Source organism: Moschus berezovskii, chromosome 22, assembly GCF_049115385.1.
Source record: "Moschus berezovskii isolate FMDL1 chromosome 22, NW_MosBer_1.0, whole genome shotgun sequence".
Taxonomy (NCBI): Eukaryota; Metazoa; Chordata; class Mammalia; order Artiodactyla; family Moschidae; genus Moschus; species Moschus berezovskii.
In genome coordinates, this window is record NC_142481.1 from 16,111,376 (window position 1) to 16,133,050 (window position 21,675).

At 41.6% G+C, this 21,675-nt stretch overlaps 1 protein-coding gene across 6 annotated transcripts in view; it reads right to left on the minus strand.

The window, feature by feature from the left end:
- ZNF527 (zinc finger protein 527) overlaps nucleotides 1-21,336 on the minus strand; it is a 39,715-nt gene extending 18,379 nt beyond the window's left edge. Inside the window, exons 1-5 of one of the 6 annotated variants that reach the window (XM_055410815.2) lie at nucleotides 8,077-8,214; nucleotides 6,317-6,437; nucleotides 4,813-4,887; nucleotides 2,232-2,348; nucleotides 1,503-1,598 (exon numbers count right to left, since the gene is read on the minus strand). In XM_055410815.2, coding sequence (XP_055266790.2) covers nucleotides 1,503-1,598; nucleotides 2,232-2,301 — 166 coding nt within the window. In that variant the 5' untranslated portion in view covers nucleotides 2,302-2,348; nucleotides 4,813-4,887; nucleotides 6,317-6,437; nucleotides 8,077-8,214. The other 5 variants (XM_055410811.2, XM_055410810.2, XM_088830868.1 and 2 more) reach the window with 5 other exon arrangements.
- Between the last annotated feature and the right edge of the window lie 339 nt (nucleotides 21,337-21,675).

Below are 21,675 nucleotides of genomic sequence, written 5' to 3' on the forward strand. Positions count from 1 at the left end.
AAGCATGAAAAAGGCAAGAAACAGATTCTCCCCAGGGGCCTTCAGAAGGAAAGCAGGCTTCTAATGTTTTGATTTTAGCCCTGCAAGATCCATTTTCAACTTCTGACCTCTAGAGCTATAAGATAATAAATCTGTGTTTTTTCAGCCACCAAATTTATGGTAATTTGTTACAGCAGCCATAAGAAACTAATACAGAAAGCAGACTGGTACAACTTTTTTGAGGAGGAATTTGGCAATTCCTGGTGCTGGAGAAGACTCTTGAGAGTCCCTTGGACTGCAAGGAGATCCAACCAGTCCATTCTAAAGGAGATCAATCCTGGGTGTTCATTGGAAGGACTGATGCTAAAGCTGAAACTGCAATACTTTGGCCACCTCATGGGATGAGTTGACTCACTGGAAGAGTCTGATGCTGGGAGGGATTGGGGGTGGGGGGAGACGGGGACGACAGATAATGAGATGGCTGGATGGCATCACCAACTCGATGGACATGTGTTTGAGTGAGCTCCGGGAGTTGGTAATGGACAGGGAGGCCTGGCGTGCTGTGATTCATGGGGTCGCAAAGAGTCGGACACGACTGAGCCACTGAACTGAACTGAACTGAACACTACATATCCACTTACTTAGCAATCTTACATCTAAGAAACGACCCTGAAAATAACACTTCAACAACAGGAAAATACGTATGTACAAGGTTAGTTATTGCAGCATTGTTTGTAATTGTAAACTACTGCAAATATCCTAAATGTCCACATACTAGAGAGTATTGAATAAATTACCATAATATCCACATAATGGGGTATTCTGCAGCCACTAGAAAAATGAAGAAGCTCTCCAGGAGCTAAAATGGAGTGATTTCCTGTACAGCTGACCCATGAACAATGCAAGGGCTAGGGGCATAACTTTACAGTCAGCCCTCCAAATCTGCAGTTAAGCATCCATGGATTCAACCAATCTCAAATTGTGTAGTATTTATTGAAAAAAATCTGCATGTAAGTGGATACTTAGATGCGAACCCTTGTCTCTTCAACTAATGTGCTATAAAGAAATCTAGAAGTGAAAAAAAAAGAAATCTAGAAATGAATATAATTCTGTCCATAAAGGGGAAATAAGAAATGTAAAGGAAGAAGACTCAGGGTTTAGGTAGAGGTAGGGTGTCCCCAGTGACTCAGTGGTAAAGAATCCACCTGAAATGCAAGAGACGTGGGTTGGATTCCTGGGTGGGGAAGATCCCCTGGAGGAGGGCATGTCAACCTTCTCCAGAATTCTTGCTTGGAGAATCCCTTGGACAGAGGAGCCTGGCAGGCTACAATCCACAGGGTCACAAAGAGTCAGACATGACTGAAGTGTCTTAGCACACATGTGTACATCTTTGAGAGTATAACTTGATAGAAATAGAGCAGGAACAACCAAGGGCAGCCGCCTTAAGTGCAGGGCAGTCTTTTCATGACCACATTGGCTGCCACCTTACAACAGCCCTCCCTGCCCAGTCCCCTGTCACTCACCTGCATGTTGACCATCCAATATCTCTCTCTCCACCATCCAAGGTTCCTTCCCTTGTTCCAATAAGGAGATCATGTTGGGCTTAGAAATGGAGAGTCCTGTTTACAGGGGAAGAAAAATGAGAACAAGCAAGAGACAGACAGATAGATAAACAAATCCACTTGCTATTGCTGTTCCAGTGACTCAATCCCTTGGTCATTAGGCAAGAAAGGATAATAGAGAAAGGGCCAGAAAATAAAAAGAAGCTTGTAAGGAGGATGAGAAAGACAAAGCTTCTGTCATAGCAGCAATTCTCAAAGCACCAGAGCAGAAAAGAACCATTGTCTTGGAACCAAACAGAAACGCAAATTCTCAGGCTGCCCTAACCCAGACCCCACCAAATCAGAAATCACAATGGTTCTCAAATATTAATCAGCATCAGAACCATTTGGGCTTATTAAAACCAGACTATTGGGGCTATTCCCAGATACTGTAGGTCTATAATGGGACCCCATGATTTGCAATTTAAAAAATTCCCATGACATACTTATGCTGCTATACCAAACCATCATTCAGTAGCAAAAGGAACTACATTTACAACTCTGTGAAAATACTTCGAATAATTTCCTGGGAACAAGAAGTAGAAATCCAGCTAAGCATTTCAGATGCCCTAGATATTCCCATGGAGGAAACTAATACACCTCATAGGAAAGATCTGAATTATGGGGGTATACATCCTTACCAAGCCATACCAAGTTCCTGTAGTTCTCCAACATGACATCTCTGTACAAATCCTTCTGAGATGAGTCCAGCCATTCCCATTCCTCTTGGGAAAAATTCAGAGCTACATCCCTGAAGGTCACCAAACCCTGAAATTAAAAAAAGATTCTTGAGACTTTCCAAACAGTGCAGTGGTTAAGACTCCATGTTTCCAATGCAGGGGGTGTGAGTTTAATCCCTGGTCAAGAAACTAAGATCCCACATACTACATGTTACGGACAAAAAAAAAAGAAAAAGAAAAAAACTTTTGTTTCCCAAGTACTCCCAGACAGTCCAGGCATCTTCCTCCATCTCTACCAGAAGAATTTAACTCAGTTGATCATCTCCTCCTTGAAATGTTTCTCCTCTTGACTCCCAGGACCCACACACTTTTGGGTTTCCTTCTACATTAGTCCTCCTCAGTCTCTTTTGCTGGTTCCTTCTCTTTCTTGTCAGCCCTAAACTCACTCCCTAGACCTCTTTCCTACCTATATTCACGACAATCTACCCTCAAGATAATCTCAACCTGTCCCATGGCTTTAATTACACTGTGTTCAGTCAGTTCTGTCAGGTCCAACTCTGTGACCCCATGGACTGTAGCCCACCAGGCTCCTCTGTCCATGGGATTTTTCCAGCAAGAATACTGGAATTCGTTGCCATGCCCTCCTCCAAGGGATCTTCTCCATCCAGGGATCGAACCCAAGTCTCCTGTGTCTCTGCATTGCAGGTGGATTCTTATACCACTGAGCCACTGGGAAAGCCCTTAAATACATTAACGACTCTCAAATTCACATCTCCAGTCCTAAACTCTAGATATATAACCAATACTCCACTTGGATATCCAACAGGTCTCTCTAATTTATCTGGAACTCAAATCTTGCTTCTTATCTCATCCTAGCCCATCTTCCCATCTCAGTAAATAGCATGACCATATACACAATTGCCCAGGTCAAAAATCTTTATAGTCATTCATGATTTTCTTTCTTTCTCTCACACCCCACAACCAAACCCTGATCAAATGCCATATTTCCCATCTCCACTAGATACCCAGAATCTCACAAGCTCCAATGCCACCACCATGATCCAGGCAGCTATCACCTTCCACCTGGATTACTAAGCATCTCCTGACTAGACTCCTTGCTTCCACTCTTACTTCCTTGCTTTTGATTTTCCTTCCTTTTAAAATATAAATCACAACCCACTCCAGTGTTCTTGCCTGGAGAATCCCAGGGACGGGGGAGCCTGGTGGGCTTCCGTCTATGGGGTCACACAGAGTCGGACACGACTGAAGTGACTTAGCAGCAGCAGCATACTGTCAAGCAGTTCTGCAAGACTTTGCGTTAAGCCTTTCTGATCAGTTGAAATGCTTTCTGCCTCTAACTTCTGATTATATTTATACCACAGCTTTGTATTATAACTAAAAAGAATACACAATTTTAATATCACTTATGATAATGTAAAAGCAGCAAGGTGCTGAACTCAACCAGGAGTTGAATTCAAACAACTCAAAATACAATTTAAAGAAAAAGAAGAAGAAAAGGAAAATAATGAAGATCAGGACTTTTCAGTAGAAGAAAAAGTAGAGTATGCTGCCATTGTTGCAAAAATAATCTCAAGGTACCTTAACTATTATAATTAAGACGCTCTAAGCATGCATTAAAACATAAAGCTGTCACCAAAAGTTTTACTTTAAAAAGAAATCAATAGCAGGCGATATATAGTAGCAAATCAATCTGTAATTGAACATTACTAATAAATTATTGCAAGTAACTGCTATGATCATAAAAAAATAATAATAATAAAATAAAATAAAATATAAATCAGATCACATCACCAACACTCTAGTGGTTCTCCTTCACCCTTAGAACAAAAATCAAAGCTCTGGTCATGACTTTCAAGGGCCTGCTTAATTTGGTCCCCAGCTATTCCCCTAATCTCACAGTGCATATTTTCCTCTGATGATACTGGCTTATTGCTATCCCTGAAATACATCAAACATGCTCCCACCACAGTAACTTTGCACTTGCTATTTCTTCTACCATTTTTTGTCTTTTTTTAATCAGAATTTAATTGCTTTACAACACTGTTTTAGTTTCTGCTGTACAATGAAGTGAATCAGCTATTTGTATACAAATATCTCCTCCCTCTTGGACTTCCCTCCTGCCCTACCCCATAGCACCTTCTACTTTTAAAGCTCTTTCCCAGATCTCGACAATTCCTCCCTATGTTCACTGAGGTTTCTCTTTGCTTAAATGTCACTTCCAAAAAAAAAACAACAAAAAAAATCCTTGACCTCCCTAGTTAAAAGGGCACTTGATAATCACACTCCATCCTTTCATTCCAACACAACAAATCACAATCCATCTAAAGATGAAAGTTCTGTTCCATTATACATTTCAGCACAACACTGAGTTAAAAAAAAAAAAAAAAGATACTAAATGTTTTGAAGAAGGATTATCTGAACAAACAGTGGAGAAGGAGAAGTGAAGAGAGTGCTCACTGGACCACCTTGGACTCTCCAAAGTCCTAAAAAAATGACATGGAATTTCTGAAAACAAAGTGAAAACACTTTACCTGGGACATGGCTTTACACAGTCCAACAGCCATTCTTCCTTCCTTCTTCAATTTTCTCTTTTGGAGAAAAAAGTCCTGAAAAAGGGAAGTTATAACAACAACAACAACAAAAAATGGAACAGCAGTCCTATGCTGCTAATCTGAGACTCACAGAGAGGTTTTCTGCCCCTTTATGGTCCCTAGTTTCCTTATATGAACAAGTCTGTGCATCACATTGGAGGGAACTCTCTATTTTACCTAAAGAGAATCTCCTTCCGTTACTATTTTTCCTTATCTTGATTTCTTTTTCTTCTTAGCATTTAACATCATTGGACATGTTACTTTCTTTTTTTTCTGTTGTCTTTCCAAATAAGAGTACAAGATTTAAGATAGCCAGGATTTATTGGGTTCACTGTGTATCTCTGTGCTGTGCTTAATTGCTCAGTTGCTTAGTTGCTCAGTTCTTTGCGACCCCATGGACTGTAGCCTGCCAGGCACCTCTGTCCATGGGAATTCTCAAGGCAAAAATGCTGGAGTGGGTTGCCATGCCCTCCTCCAGGGTAGCTTCCCAACCCAGGGATCAAACTCAGGATTCCCGCATTGCAGGCAGATTCTTTACTGTCTGAGCCACCAGGGAAGTCCCTGTGTATCTCCAGGGCTAGAATAATGCCAGAACCACTGCAAGTGCTCAAAACAGATTTGATAAACAAATAAATCTCAGTGTGACTCCTGTAATATAAATAGCAATGTTACACATATTGTATATGTCATTATCTTATTTAATCTTCACAAAACTGCAAAGGTAGGTATTATTTTTCCTATTTTACCATCAAGCGAAACTGAGGTTCAAAAAGCTTAGACAGCTTACTCAAATTCATAAGAGTCAAATTACAGTGTGACTCAAAAAGTGGTCCGCCAGACTTTCCTGATGGTCAACTGGCTAAGACTCTGACTCCCAATGTACGGGGCCTGGGTTCAATCTCTGTCAGGGAACTAGATCCCACATGCCACAACTACGACCTGGCCCAGCCAAATAAATAAACAAAATAAATATTAAGACTCTGAGAGTCCCTTGGATTGCAAGGAAATCAACCTTGAATACCCATTGAAAGGACTGATGCTGAAGCTGAAGCTCCAATACTTTGGCCACCTGATGTGAACAGCCGACTCACTGGAAAAGACAGTGATGCTAGGAAAGATTGAGAGCAGAAGGAGAAAGGGGCAACAGAGGATGAGGTGGTGGGATGGCATCACCAAATCAATAGACATGAATTTGAGCAAACTTCAGGAGTTAGTCAAGGACACAGGGAAGCCTGGTGTGCTTCAGCTCATGGGGTCACAAGCAGTCAGACACTACTTAGTGACTGAACAACAGCAACAATAAATATTAAAAACAAAAAAACAAAAAAGAAACTGGTTCTCTTTCAAGAGACCACAGTGTTTGCATGGGAAATAATCAACATAACCTGAGAAATCAGTGCTATATGTTTTTTAGAGAAGCATATTTGGAGGTGGAAGATGTTACCTTAATTTCTCCACAGAAATTCAGCCTGAGGTAAACATGCCAAATTTCAACACCAAACCAGTGAGAAACTGCACAACCTGAAATAAGTTCCTTGTCTTTTCAGAGCCAACATTTCTTCACTCTGAAAACAAAGACAGTTGTATTTGACTTAGAATTTAAGATACACAACCCCATAATTCTGGGCTACTCTGCACTAGTCAACTCAATTTCCAGAAAATTATTTATTTCCTTAGTGCAACGCAGCCTGAAATTACCAACAAAAGCCTTTGCAACCTGAGAAGAAAATCAACGAAGTCTTTTCAGAATCGGAGCTCCAAGTAGCATCTGCATAAAAGAAATATCTTTTAAATTTCTGTTTCAAATAGCTGTGCATCACGAATATTTTTCAAGTTTGAAAGAACTATCGGTCTCTGAAAGAAGGTGATGGAAAAGGTTTGGGCTTTATATAGTCCCCAGGCACACACTGACTCTCCAGTCCTTTCTTCACTGGCTAGGTGACCTTGGGCAAATCAATCCAACTGCCAGAACCTTTCCTCATTGTTAAAATGCTTGAGCCAACTCCTGGCACAGAGAAGTGCCACCCTTGTTGCCATTTAGATTTTACATACACATTTGAAAAGGAAATGAGAACATATTTCTTTATTAAAAAGTCAGAACCAAAACCTTAGTTCACTTAGTATGTGAGAAAAAGAGCCATGGATTACCCTTTCTCAGCACTAAACATGGAAGAGTTTTGACATGGACAAACCTAAAATCTCAAAATCGATGGCCTAAGGACAGGAAGGCTGGGCTTTCCTCCCTCAAAGGCAGCCAATGTGAGGATGGTCTCACTACAATGTCTTTAGACTGGGTTCTGTGACTCACAAGGGGACAGATGGAAGAGATCCAAATTAAGTTCCATGTCCAGAAAGTTCCATGTGGGCCAAGACCACAAACAATCCTCTCCAACACCCTCAGAACACAGGGCCCCCATTTTTCACTCTCACAATGTGGAAAAGATCAAGAGAATTGAAAAATTAAAAGCAAGGACTATGGAGCTAAATACCCTAGGCTAAAGTCCCAGTTCTGTCACTTAGTAACTGCGTGAAGGTGGGTGAGCAATTTTAATCTTTCTATGTCTCACAATCACATACTAGGTCTGACCTACACATACAAATTCTCTCCCAATCATATGCATACAAACATGGCCACACAATCGCAAACATAATGTCACATACACACACAGTGGCATTAATGCAGAGAGAGATGATACACAATTACTCCAACAGAGAGGCAGTCACACACAACCTCATACACAGTGACATACCACACAAGGTCACACATCCCGCCACAATTACGCATACAAAATTATTCCTACAGAGACTGATGATCATGGGTACATAACCACACCTTCAAACGCAGTTACATCCACAGGGACAAGTGGTCAAACAGTAACACACACATCCACACAGCAACACACACACACACAATGTCACACCTGCAGTCTCTCACAAACCCAAATAACACAATTACACCTGCGGAGACAGTCACACAGAAACACAGACTCAGTTTTATGCCAGAGACAGATGTTCACAGTCGAGTCCAACCATACAGTGACACAGAAGTTCACACTGTCACACACACACACACTGTCACACAGCCATACACGGTGACACACAATCTCCCCAGAGGCGCCCGCCTGGTCCCCATCCCGACCCCTGCCGGTCCACCCCAAGACCGGTCCTGATCTCTGGCTCTCGCGCCAGCCAGGCCCAACTCACCTCCCGGCGTCCCTGGCTCTGGAAACCCGCCCAGCGACCCGAGACCCGCGACGTCGCCTCCCAGAATCCCCCGCGGGGCCGAGCGGGACGCGGACTGACGCTCACGGGACCCCGGGTTCGGCTGAGGAAACATCTAGCTGCACAGAACTAGACTAGCGACTCAGCTTTTCACTCCGACCCTGAGGACCACAAGTCCCAGACGCTTTGCGTCTCGGCCTCCTTGCTGAATGAACTACATTTCCCAGAGGGCTCTGAAGCACGCCCCAACATCACGGCTACACTACAGGAGGCCACGGCCACAGGTCCGAGTACCCACAGAACTGTGTGTTAACCTGGAATATCGTGAATGAGCATGTAAGTGACCCTGGGCAACTGTGTGTGAGGGAATGCTGAAGCTGCGCGCGTCCGTGACTGAGTGCTCAGGTGTGGCGATTTATGTGTGACTGTCGCTGCACACTTTTGTGCTTGCACACCACAGGGCGACGTGTTCTGTCAGTGTAGTGAGCTTGTGTATTTTAAGTCATGCTCCGTGATTGTGGGTCATTGTGTGACAGACTGTGGATCTGTCACGCCAAGAATGGGAACGTGATTGTGGATGTTTAAGGGACTGTGGCTGACTTTGGTCATGACGTTTCTGTAACTGTGTTCTTAGCCCAGAGATCCGCGGAGATTTTCTCATAATTGGCGGTGGAGCTTTGTTTACGGGCTTGTCCTTAGAGTTGAGTCCATGGAAGAGGAGCCTGTGTGTGTCGTGTGTGTGTGTCTGTCTGTCTTTCTGTGTACAGGTCCAACTGTTTTCTCATACCTGCCCAACCTCACCCCAGTCAGGGCGGGGTCAATATTCTCCTTATTTTCATATCGTGTGTGTGTGTGTGTGTGTGTGCGCGCGCGCGTGCGCGCCCACATGCACACACACACACACGCACTCATTCAGACATTCAGTCGTGTCAGGCTCTTTGCGACCACATTGACTGACTGTGCCCCACCAGTCTCCTCTGTCCATGGCATTTTCCAGGCAAGAATAACTGGATTGGGTTGCGCTTTCCTACTCCAGGGGAATCTTCCCAAGCCAGGGATGGAAGCTGCGACCTGGCGTCTACTGCATTGGCGGGCAAATTCTTTACCACTGTGCCACCTGGGAAGCCCATATCCCTTCTCTGCTGCTGCTGCTAAGTCGCTTCAGTCGTGTCCAACTCTGTGCGACCCCATAGACGGCAGCCCACGAGGCTCCGCCATCCCTGGGATTCTCCAGGCAAGAACACTGGAGTGGGTTGCCATTTCCTTCTCCAACGCGTGAAAGTGAAAAGTAAAGTGAAGTTGCTCAGTCGTGTCCGACTAGTAGCGACCCCATGGACTGCAGCCTACCAGGCTCCTCTGTCCATGGGATTTTCTAGGCAAGAGTACTGGAGTGGCTTGCCATTGCCTTCTCTGTATCCCTTCTCTACTTGCCACTAATGTGATGACAGGCACAGAGTAATTATATTCCAGTTGTAGGAAGATGCTCACTTGTATCAAGGCCATTTATATTATTGTAGCCAGGAATTTCTTTTATTATTGTTCCTTACTTTTCACTTTACAACTTTAATTTGTTGTTGTTTCGGTGTTGTTCAGTCACTAAGTCGTGTCCAACTCTTTGCGACCCCATGGACTGCAGCATGCCAGGCTTCCCTGTCCTTTACTACCTCCCAGAATTTGCTCAAATTCACGTACATTAAGTCGGTGACGCTATCTAACCATCTCATCCTCTGCTGCCCTCTTCTCCTTTTGCCTTCAGTCTTTCCCAGCAACAGGGTCTTTTCTAATGAGTTGGCTCTTCACATCACGTAGCTAAAGTAGTGGAGCTTCAGCATCAGTCCTTCCCATGAATATTCAGGGTTGATTTCATTTAGGATTGACTGGTTTGATCTCCTTGCAGTCCAAGAAATTCTCAAGAGTCTTCCTCAGCACAATTTCAAAGCATCAATTCTTCAGCACTCAGCCTTCTTTGTGGTCCAACTTACATCCAAACGTGACTACTGAAAAAATCACAGCTTTGATTATACAGACCTTTGTTGGTAAAGTGGTCTCTGCTTTTTAATATGCTGTCTAGGTTTGTCAAAGCTCCAGTATCACTGCAGACAATAACTGAAGCCATGAAATTAAAAGACTCTTGGTCTTTGGAAGGAAAGCTATGACAAACCTTGACAACTTTATTTACGGCCCAGCTTTAAGAAAACTATCCATAGTCAAGAGGCCAAGAATGTGAATCTGTGAGTGATGTTAAAGAAAACAAGAACTGAGTGGTACTTGAAGGGGCTTGTTTTGTTTGTTATTTTTTAATTCAGGAACTACTGCCATAGGAGAAAAGAGACTTCAGTATAGAACCGGCTCAATTCCAAATATCAAGAGAGGATTTATAGACAAGGAGCAAGTTAGGGTTGGGGGTGGTCAGTTTATGGAAAATTATAAAGAGGAGACATAAAGGGGTAGGGGGTAATTCTTGCTAGGCTGACTAATAGGATTCTTGCTGAGGGAAGGCCACAGTGATCACATACCATCTGGGTGGATGAGGAATTTAATTAAATACTGAGTGATTAGATATCAAGAACGTGAGCTAAACTGACTTGACAGAATTTTTGCTAAAACTGGGTGATGCGAAGACAAACACTGAAGCCCAAAGGTTGAAGCCTAGTTGAGAACAGGGTTATGAGGAGTCTATCTAAAATTTGGTCAAGGAGGGGTCTTTGTCAGTGAAATTTCGAAAAAAAAAAAAAAAAACCTGGAAGGTGCACCCAAGTCAAGATCTCGGTGTATGTGGAAGTAAAGAGAAGTTCTTGAAATAAAAACACATCTCTGGAGATCCTCTCCAATCCCCTCCCCAGAAAGAGTCCTCTAACAGCTGAAGTCCCAGTGAAAGAGTTCGAAGTGTTAGTCGCTCAGTTGTGTTCAACTCTTTGTGACTCCATGGACTGTAGCCCATCAGGCTCCTCTGTCCATGGGATTCTCCAGGCAAGAATACTGCTTGGGTACTGGAGTGGGTTGCCATGCCCTTCTTCAGGGAATTTTCCCAACCCAGGGATCAAACCCACGTCTCTCACATCTCCTACACTGGTAGGCAGGTTCTTTACCACTAGCACCACCTGAGAAGTCCCTCAAACATATAATATGAATTAATAAATAAAAATAAAGACAGATCATTAATACAAGACAAAAGGAGAATAAAATAACTATATAGAAAATATAAAATTTTACAAGTTTGTGTTAATCTTGGCATATTATTAAAATAGATATATACACACTCACATTAAATACTTTAAGATTCAAGCTTAATCACATTCAAAACTACACTGTATGAACTAAAATTGAAGAAATCACAAAATACATTGATTACAATGCTATAAGATAAAAAGCTGAATACTAGGATATTGTAAAAATGAGTATGTCCATCTAGCCACTTGTAAGCACTCTGAAATAGTAATTCTTATATAAAAGAAAATAAAAAATGAAAACTCTATGCCACTTAGAAATGAACTGACTTTCAGGACAGTAAAAAGGCAATAAATAGACCAAATTATGATTTAACAAGCTTGAAACAGCAATACAATAAAAAAGAAAGCTTGAGATTAGTAAATATTAACAGAAATTAACAAATATAAAAAAGATACACTGAAGAAATTATTAAAAGCATAAAGCTGCTTATTTGACTAAAAAGAAAAAATGATTGCCAAGAAGAGTTAAAGAGACATAGCCACAAGCCTAGCCATTAAGTAATATCATTTAGTTCTAGAAATGAATATGCCCCACGTTTCAGTGTTCTGTCTAGATAGAGCAGCATACCTCAGATTGTAGGTTTACGTCTGTCAGTGGATGTTAAGCATTTTTCTGCATTTGTTTCTTCTATGACTATTTTAAATTATATAAAGCACAGATGTTGCTGCTACTGCTAAGTCACTTCAGTCGTGTCCGACTCTGTGTGACCCCATAGACGGGAGCCCACCAGGCTCCCCCGTCCCTGGGATTCTCCAGGCAAGAACACTGGAGTGGGTTGCCATTTCCTTCTCCAACAGATGTTAATAAAATGTTATTATAACTTTTTTTCTGGTATGTGTGTGTACAGTGTCTTCAGTATGGGTTATAGACCACAAATATCTAGAAACAACACACTTAAAGGTGAAAAAATAAAGTGTTTGACTTTCACTTGGGTTTGAACATTTTCCATCATAAAAAAAAGGGTGACATTGTTTTATGTGTTTGCAAATCTTTAATATTCAATTTAACAGAATATAGTTGGTATTTTATATGTGCTCCTGCATTTAATGTGTTGATATAAATAAAATCTGGCCTCCTTTAGACACATAGTAAGAAAATGGAGCAGTGTTTTAATACTCTTTTCAGGTAATTGTCAACATTATCCTTTGATACTTCATCAAAAATCATGGAATCCGGCTTTTATCTTGTTAAAATCCATGTCTATCTTATACTTTAATATACCCACAGATGATTTTGCAGCATTATGTACTAATTGTTTGCAAAATACTGGTTCAATGAATTAGGCAGCTCTTCCATCATCATATTTCATTATATGGTATTATAAAATCATGCTCATTAATATCATCACTAATCTTATCACAAAGGGCTAAGTACTGGGAAACTGTCAAGTTCATGGTGGCAGGTAAATTGTTTTTCAATATTCAAATCCTTTGTTTGAAAGTCAAATTAACAGAAATTACCATCAGTTTTCTTCGCTGGCAGTTTTTTAAAAAAAATCACTTCATTTTTGACAAAATGTCTACCAAACATCCAAGTCTGAGTCACCTTATCCAAAACTTGTCAGCTGATCTTTCAAATAAAATTGGTGTCCATAAAAAGGTGGCTGGTTCAGCTCACAAATTAAACAATCATACAAGTGCATCTCCTTGAAACAGCTTCATACTTTATCATGAAGGACTTTACATGTATTTCTCTTTTCATCACACAAAATGTTTAAAAGATGTATACATACCAATTTTAGTATCATGGCTGTGATATTATAGTATAATTTTATAAGACATTGCCATTAGAATAAACTGAATAAAGAATACATGAGATTTCCCGATATAATTTCTTGCAACTGTGCGTTAGTTATCTCAAAATTTAAACTATAATTTTAAAATGATGTACTCAAAGGTCAAGATTTAACAAAATTCTACTATTTTATGAAGAACATTCTTAAGTGGAACTTGCATTTTTGACCACAAATGGGGGGTGGTTAAAAAATACAATAATGCTAGTAGTACAGTTTGTTGCAGTCCATGGGGTCACAGTTTGACACAACTGAGTGACTGAACAACAGTTTGGTGTCACTGCTTTGACTCATGCTAAGAGCCCAGCAGTTTTGCCCACGATTGCTAAATGATTTTGCACCATCAGTACAAATTTCAGCAAAACAGAAAAAAGCAAGTAATGTCTTAGTGTTATAATGAAATTTGTTTTGACCATGCAGATCACTTGAAAGGGACGCCCCCAAATCCTCTGATCATACTCAGGGAACCAATGATCCATAATAAGAAGTCAAAATTGAATTAAATGAAACAGTTCCATTAACATTTACTGCTACTCCTTTAAAAATGGAACATTTCCAAAAATAAAATAAAAAAATAAAATGGAACATTTCCATGATGACTATAACAGACTTACAGATTTGAAGCAATATTCATTGTTTCATACTGTTTATCATCTTTTCTTCAAACTTTTCTGCAATGTGGTCTACTACTTACCAGAAGGTTGGCAGGATGGATAGTGGTTGCTCTAGGGCAATTTTTCTGTTTTAAACACCTGTTTTAAATCACCTCAGGTTATGAAATATGGGGCAGTAGTGAATAGCTAGTCCAGACACAGATTGAAAAAAAAAAAAAAAAACACAAAAACAAGACTGAGGATTCTCACATCTGAATACCATGTGGTGTTTTATCTCCCAATCAGTTTCCAAATTTGCACAGATTTTAATGCTAGGCCCAGGCAGACACCTCAGGTTACCTGTCTAAACTCTTGTCTCTTATAGGAGGTTCTAAGCAGAAGGCCTGATGTAGGTTTAAGAATCAGTGGTGGGCGTGGGGAGCACCAAAGTATAGGGCTTCTTTCTACCCCTTTCTCAGAACATTTCCAAGTCTTTCTGTTTGATTGCTGCTCCATAAAAATGTTTCCCAAGGTTTTTTTTAATCTATTTTCAATCTATTTAAGGCTTCATACACCAGAAGTGCTCTATTTTTTCCTGTTGAGAGTTTTAAACAGTTTGTGGTAAAATCTTTTATTTTTATGAATCAATTACACTGAAAATGGAAGTGTTCCTTCTGAAAGTTAAAAAACAGTAAAAGGTATGTTTCATTTTGAAATCCTTATGTTTGTGACATGTCATGATTTTATGGAAAAGAGTAATTAAGTTCTAAGACCTAAAGTGATTAAAACTCAAAAGATATTTTTCTGTTGAGGAAATGTAAGAGCATGAGGTCAGGATTTACCATGGGGAGGGCTAAGAGGAGGAGGCCAGGTCAACTGCTCCATCAAAGATAGTATTTCATAATTTTTCACCAGGTTCTGCTCACTCCACTCAAACTTAAGATTTTGAATAAAAATTAAGACTTTTACACCTCATATTATTTGAGTGATTCCCTAACTCTAACTACTTTGGATATCAAGGCTTTGGGACCACCACTGTTTATTTTTTCCATAAACTGAAAGTCTCTTGAGAGTCCCTTGGACAGCAAGGAGAACAAACCAGTCAATCCTAAAGGAAATCAATCCTGAAAATCACTGGAAGGACTGATGCTGAAGCTCCAATACTTTGGTCACCTGATGAGAAGAGCTGACTCAATGGAAAAGACCCTGATGCTGGGAAAGATTGAGGGCATGAGAAGGGGTCGACAGAGGATGAGATGGTTGGATGGCAACATCAACTCAATGGACATAAGTTTGAGCAAACTCCGGTGGGTAATGAAGGACAGAGAAGCCTGGCGTGCTGCAGTCCATGGGGTCACAAAGAGTTGGACACAACTGAATGACTGAACAACAACAAAACTGAAAGCCAAGCACTGAGTATTGCACTTGAAATCCTGCTTCACCACTTGCTAAGTACCCATATACTTTGTTTTTCTATGGCTTTCAGATCTATTCTAAACACCTGTACACAAATTAAAAAAAATAAGTTATAATACAATTCCTATATTTTCCTATCCTTAGAAAACTTATTTTCCAAACATAATTCACAATCATTTAGTCAAGTTTCATGAAAAAAAAACTGGGCCTTGGGACAGGATTCTAAGTAAATTTGTGGACACTGCCATTTCCAAAAAGAGACTATTCTCAACCAAAAAAGTAGTATATTTTACAACTGTTGGAATTAAACCAAATAATTACTAATGGGATGTTGTAACTCAAAAAAGAATAGAAAATAATTTCATTTTACATTTCTGTATATGTATACATATTTACTTTATAACACTACATAATACATTTCTAGTCTAAATATACTCAGTCAACAAAAGCATCTACAGTATGGATTCAACCTGGAAACCAGAGAGTCCCAGGAATCAAGCAAAGATATGATATTTCCAAAAATGGATAACTCTTCCCAAACTTAGGATACTTACAATCTTTCTTACCTGGCAGCCCTTTGTAGAATAAAACCATCTACCTATGCATTATCTCTTATCCCCATGAGCTGACCATATTCCAGACTTTCACTGAAGCTGACTCTGCTGGGTCATGCTCTGTGGAACCAGCATTAAATCAGCCATGGTTTCTGTCTCTTGTTCTCAGGTCAAACAGACATCAAGAGATGGGCTCTAAAACTGCTGTTACAACATCCAGGTTACTGTGGAAGGAGTGTTCAAGTATACTTGGGAAGTATATTGGATATTGGAACCGTATCAATTCTCTAATTTCAACCTACTTAAGTACTCTCTCCATCAAGTTACGTGAGAGACCTTCCAAAATCTACCATCCCCAGTAGGGAAAACCAGAGCCCCTGAAAACAGGCCAGCAACAATTCTCCTTCAGGTGGAATGGAGATACTGATCCTTACCGTTAGTCTCATGAACACTCCCATCACACATAGATGTCTCTGTTTTAGTGTCAGCCAATTGGCCACCTCATGTGACGAGTTGACTCACTGGAAAAGACTCTGATGCTGGGAAGGGTTGGGGGAGGGAGGAGAAGGGGACGACCGAGAATGAGATGGCTGGATGGCATCATCGACTCTGTGGACATGAGTTTGAGTGAACTCCGGGAGTTGGTGATGGACAGGGAGGCCTGGCGTGCTGTGATTCATGGGGTCGTGGAGAGTCGGACACGACTGAGCGACTGAACTGAATTGAACTGAACTGAATGGCTAATTGCCAACATCCACTGGATCATGGAGAAATCAAGAGAGTTCCAGAAAAACATCTATTTCTGCTTCATTGACTATGCCAAAGCCTTTGACTGTGTGGATCACAATAAACTGTGGAAAATTCTGAAAGAGATGGGAATACCAGATCACCTGACCTGCCTCTTGAGAAACCTGTATGCAGGTCAGGAAGCAATAGTCAGAACTGTACATGGAACAACAGACTGGTTCCAAATAGGAAAAGGAGTACGTCAAGGCTGTATATTGTCACCCTGCTTATTTAACTTGTATGCAGAGTACATCATGAGGAACGCTGGGCTGGAAGAAGCACAAGCTGGAATCAAGATTGCTGGGAGAAATATCAATAACCTCAGATATGCAGATGACACTACCCTTATGGCAGAAAGTGAAGAGGAACTAAAAAGCCTCTTGATGAAAGTGAAAGAGGAAGAGTGAAAAGGTTGGCTTGAAGCTCAACATTCAGAAAACAAAGATCATGGCATCTGGTCCCATCACTTCATGGGACATAGATGGAAAAACAGTGGAAACTGTCAGATTTTATTTTTTTGGGCTCCAAAATCACTGCAGATGCTGATTGCAGCCATGAAATTAAAAGACGCTTACTCCTTGGAAGGAAAGTTATGACCAACCTTGATAGTATATTAAAAAGCAGAGACATCACTTTGCCAATAAAGGTATTGGAGAAGGAAATGGCAACCCACTCCAGTGTTCTTGCCTGGAGAATCCCAGGGACGGGAGAGCCTGGTGGGCTTCCGTCTATGGGGTCACACAGAGTCAGACACGACTGAAGCGACTTAGCAGCAGCAGCAGCAGCAGTCAAGGCTATGGTTTTTCCAGTGGTCATGTATGGATGTGAGAGCTGGACTGTGAAGAAAGCTGATCGCCGAAGAATTGATGCTTTTGAACTGTGGTGTTGGAGAAGACTCTTGAGAGTCCCTTGTACTGCAAGGAGATCCAACCAGTCCATTCTAAAGGAGATCAATCCTGGGTGTTCATTGGAAGGACTGATGCTAAAGCTGAAACTGCAATACTTTGGCCACCTCATGCGACGAGTTGACTCACTGGAAAAGACTCTGATGCTGGGAAAGGTTGGGGGCAGGAGGAGAAGGGGACGACAGAGAATGAGATGGCTGGATGGCATCACTGACTCTGTGGACATGAGTTTGAGTGAACTCCGGGAATTGGTGATGGACAGGGAGGCCTGGCGTGCTATGATTCATGGGGTCACGGAGAGTCGGACACGACTGAGTGACTGAACTGAACTGAATGGCTGACTTATTACTGAAGCTACAGCTCTGGATGGGACTTCCATTGTCTCGTGCAGTGTGACTAATGGCTAAAGGTTTCACTGCTTGTACACACAAGGTTTCTCTCCTGAATGTATCCTCTGATGTCTCATGAGGTGTGACTGCCGGCTAAAGCCTTGCCCACACTCGCACACATGAGGTTTTCCCCCTGAGTGTGCCCACTTATATGTAATGAAAGTTAGCTTATCATAAAACCCTTGTCCACACTCCCTGCACACAAAGGGGCTATCCCCTGAGTGTGCCCTCTTGTGCCTAGATAGGTTTGACTTCTGGCTAAACCTTCTATCACACTCCCTGCAAATGAAAGGCTTTTCCCCTGAATGTGTTCTCTGGTGTGAGACAAGAATTCAGTTCAGTTCAGTTGCTCAGTCGTGTCTGACTCTTTGCAACCCCATGAATCATAGCATGCCAGGCCTCCCTGTCCATCACCAACTCCCGGAGTTCACTCAAACTCATGTCCATCGAGTCGGTGATGCCATCCAGCCATCTCATTCTCTGTCGTCCCCTTCTCCTCTCACCCCCAACGTTTCCCAGCATCAGAGTCTTTTCCAGTGAGTCAACTCATCGCATGAGGTGGCCAAAGTATTGCAGTTTCAGCTTTAGCATCGGTCCTTCCAATGAACACCCAGGATTGATCTCCTTTAGAATGGACTGGTTGGATCTCCTTGCAGTCCAAGGGACTCTAAACAGTCTTCTCCAGCACCACAGTTCAAAAGCATCAATTCTTCGGCAATCAACTTTCTTCACAGTCCAACTCTCACATTCATACATGACCACTGGAAAAACCATAGCCTTGACGAGACGGACCTTTGTTGGCAAAGTAATGTCTCTGCTTTTTAATATACTATCTAGGTTGGTCATAACTTTCCTTCCAAGGAATAAGCCTTAGAAGAAATGGAGTAGCCATCATGGTCAACAAAAGAGTCCTAAATGCAGTACTTGGATACAATCTCAAAAACAACAGAATGATCTCTGTTCGTTTCCAAGGCAAACCATTCAATATTACAGTAATCTAAGCCTATGCCCCAACCAGTAACGCTGAAGAAGCCGAAGTTGAACCGTTCTATGAAGACCTACAAGACCTTTTAGAACTAACACCCAAAAAAGATGTCCTTTTCATTATAGGGGACTGGAATGCAAAAGTAGGAATTCAAGAAACACCTGAAGTAACAGGCAAATTTGGCCTTGGAGCATGGAATGAAGCAGGGCAAAGGCTAATAGAGTTTTGCCAAGAGAACACACTGGTCATAGCAAATACCCTCTTCCAACAACACAAGAGAAGACTCTACACATGGACATCACCAGATGGTCAACACCGAAATCAGATTGATTATATTCTTTGCAGTCAAAGATGGAGAAGCTGTATACAGTTAGCAGAAACAAGACCAGGAGCTGACTGTGGCTCAGATCATGAACTCCTTATTGCCAAATTCAGACTTAAATTGAAGAAAGTAGGGAAAACCACTAGACCATTCAGATATGACCTAAATCAAATGGAAAAGAAATGCAAAAAAGCAAAATGGCTGTCTGAGGAGGCCTTACAAATAGCCGTGAAAAGGAGAAGTGAAAAGCAAAGAAGAAAAGGAAAGATATAAGCATCTGAATGCAGAGTTCCAAAGAATAGCAAGGAGAGATAAGAAAGCCTTCCTCAGGGATCAATGCAAAGAAATTTATCCTGTCAGGTGGTGATAATTAACATCCTACTGTGGATTTTCTTAGTTGTTTTGAGGAATTCAGATGTCATGCATGTTAGAATACCTGGAGTTCCTCCCAACCCCACTGAAATGTGGTTAATTATATGCCCCAAATAACATAACAAAAGAAACAAGAGAAACTCCCTTTTGACTTAGTTCCTTCAAATTAATTTATTTAAGGTCATGCACCAAACATATCATGTGTGCCAGGTACTCCTTTAGGAACAGAGGTTTCATCCTAAACCACTTATCCATTCAAATGCTTGTGCACTTTGAGCAAGTTTACATAATGCTTTTTTTTTTTTAAAAACTTAAGGGCAGAAAAAGGAAAAAGTCAGCTCATACAAATTTCTGGCTTTTCCCAGAAAATCAGAATGCTTCTCTATTAACATTATGAGTGGTGAATAAAGTACACATAAAAGATTCAATGTTACCTTTGGAAATGCCCCCAGATTTTTTATGCATTCTTGGTACTGACACTTTTCAAATGAATAAACTATTTTACAAATGACAAACACAGGACTCTCAAGGTTGTTCTGACAATGCCCAGGAAATTGTAAATCTTTACTATGGAGACCAAGATTAAGAATAAATCAAGACTGTGAAGGCAGATGTGAAAAAACCAAGTTAGTGCACATCAAAAATGATAATAAACCAGTCTGGCAACTGTGTTGGTGCTCAATAAGTGTTCAGTTCAGTTCAGTCGCTCAGTCGTGTCCGACTCTCCGCGACCCCATGAATCACAGCACGCCAGGCCTCCCTGTCCATAAGTCTAAGTCATCACAGTCACCATTCTCTGGAGTTAGTTTCCCCTTCAGTTCCTATATGCCTATATCTCTGATTTCCTACATCAAATTCCCTCTCAACATCCTTCAAAACTCATCTACTCAAAGTCTACACTCCTCAGCCTGGCACTCAACCTGGCCACCTAGACTCAAAGGTGGAAAATGAAAATCCTTCAGGGGCCAAGTAGGTAATGAATATGAGAGAGACAGGCAAAACGTTAGCTGTCAGTGGTTTCAACTTCAGTATGGAAGATACTAGGGAAAGTACAAACAGACTCTGCAGGACCTGTCCAAATGATGCAGCCACCATTCAGCTCAAATTCCCCTACATCATTACAATGCAGTTTATTTTCAGAGAGGCAAGCAATCCAGAATTTTTGGTGAAACCTCCCTGCTGCCAGATGCTGAAAACGCTCACAAATGTTAAATTCAAGTCAGACCATAGCAAACTCCTCTCTGATCCATGTATGGGTGGCTAGTCTGTATTTTCATAAGTACATATTTTAAAATCAACCTAAAATATAATCTTCCCACACTGTGTTAAGGGCAGTGTGCTTAGTGGCCCAGCCTTAGTCTAACCATGATGCCTGCCCTTCCCACTGGTATGTCTTCACCAACTCTTCAATTTAACAGATTCTCAGGGGTTGTTCAGACAACCCTACTCCTAGAAGTCCTCCTTAGCCACTTCAGGCCACAGGCTACTATGTTGTCTCTGCCTTTCATCCTTATCACTGCACAATTAAGCCTGGACGTCCCTGTATTTTTATTTATGCCCCATGTGCGCTGTTCACAATTAACTTAATTAGAAGATGACTGAAGCATGGATGGGGCAGAAAGACATGTTGAGGGACTCCATGTATTAATAAGCCACTCCTCCAGGACCAGGAAAGTGAGTTTTGCCCAACTACCAATAAAGCAGCATCCAAAGTAAGAAAAGGGAGTGTATTCATTCTCTCGACAGCCAAGATGCAATTTTACACACATTCTCACCTCTTTTTTGGTTTTCAGCAGCTCCGTGGTCATTTTCCTGATCTCCTGAGTGCTCTCCCTAAAGAAGGCCAAATCTCAGAAGGCAAATCTGAGGATGTGAAGAGAAATGAGAGCATGTCTAGTTGGAAAATCCTTCCCACGTGAAGGCTGGGTCTGCTCCAGAGGCTCACTCCTGCGGGTTGGGAGTGTCACAGAAATCACCAGCACAAACCCATTCCCATTCAGCGCCCTGCAGAAAGGGGCGAGGGTGACCGAGCCCCTCAAGTTCAGCCCCAAGCTCTGGCCAGAGAGTGAAACCCATGTCCCCCAGCAGCGGAGTAAGCGTTTGTCTCCATCCCTGTGGGTTGGAATGAAAGGAAAATGGATGGTCTTGAGGTGCCTACATGAGAGCTCCCGAGTTCAGACGCAGCCTGTGCCCTCGTGAGTAAAACAGTGACAAGCAGAGGAACGTCCTGAATGGA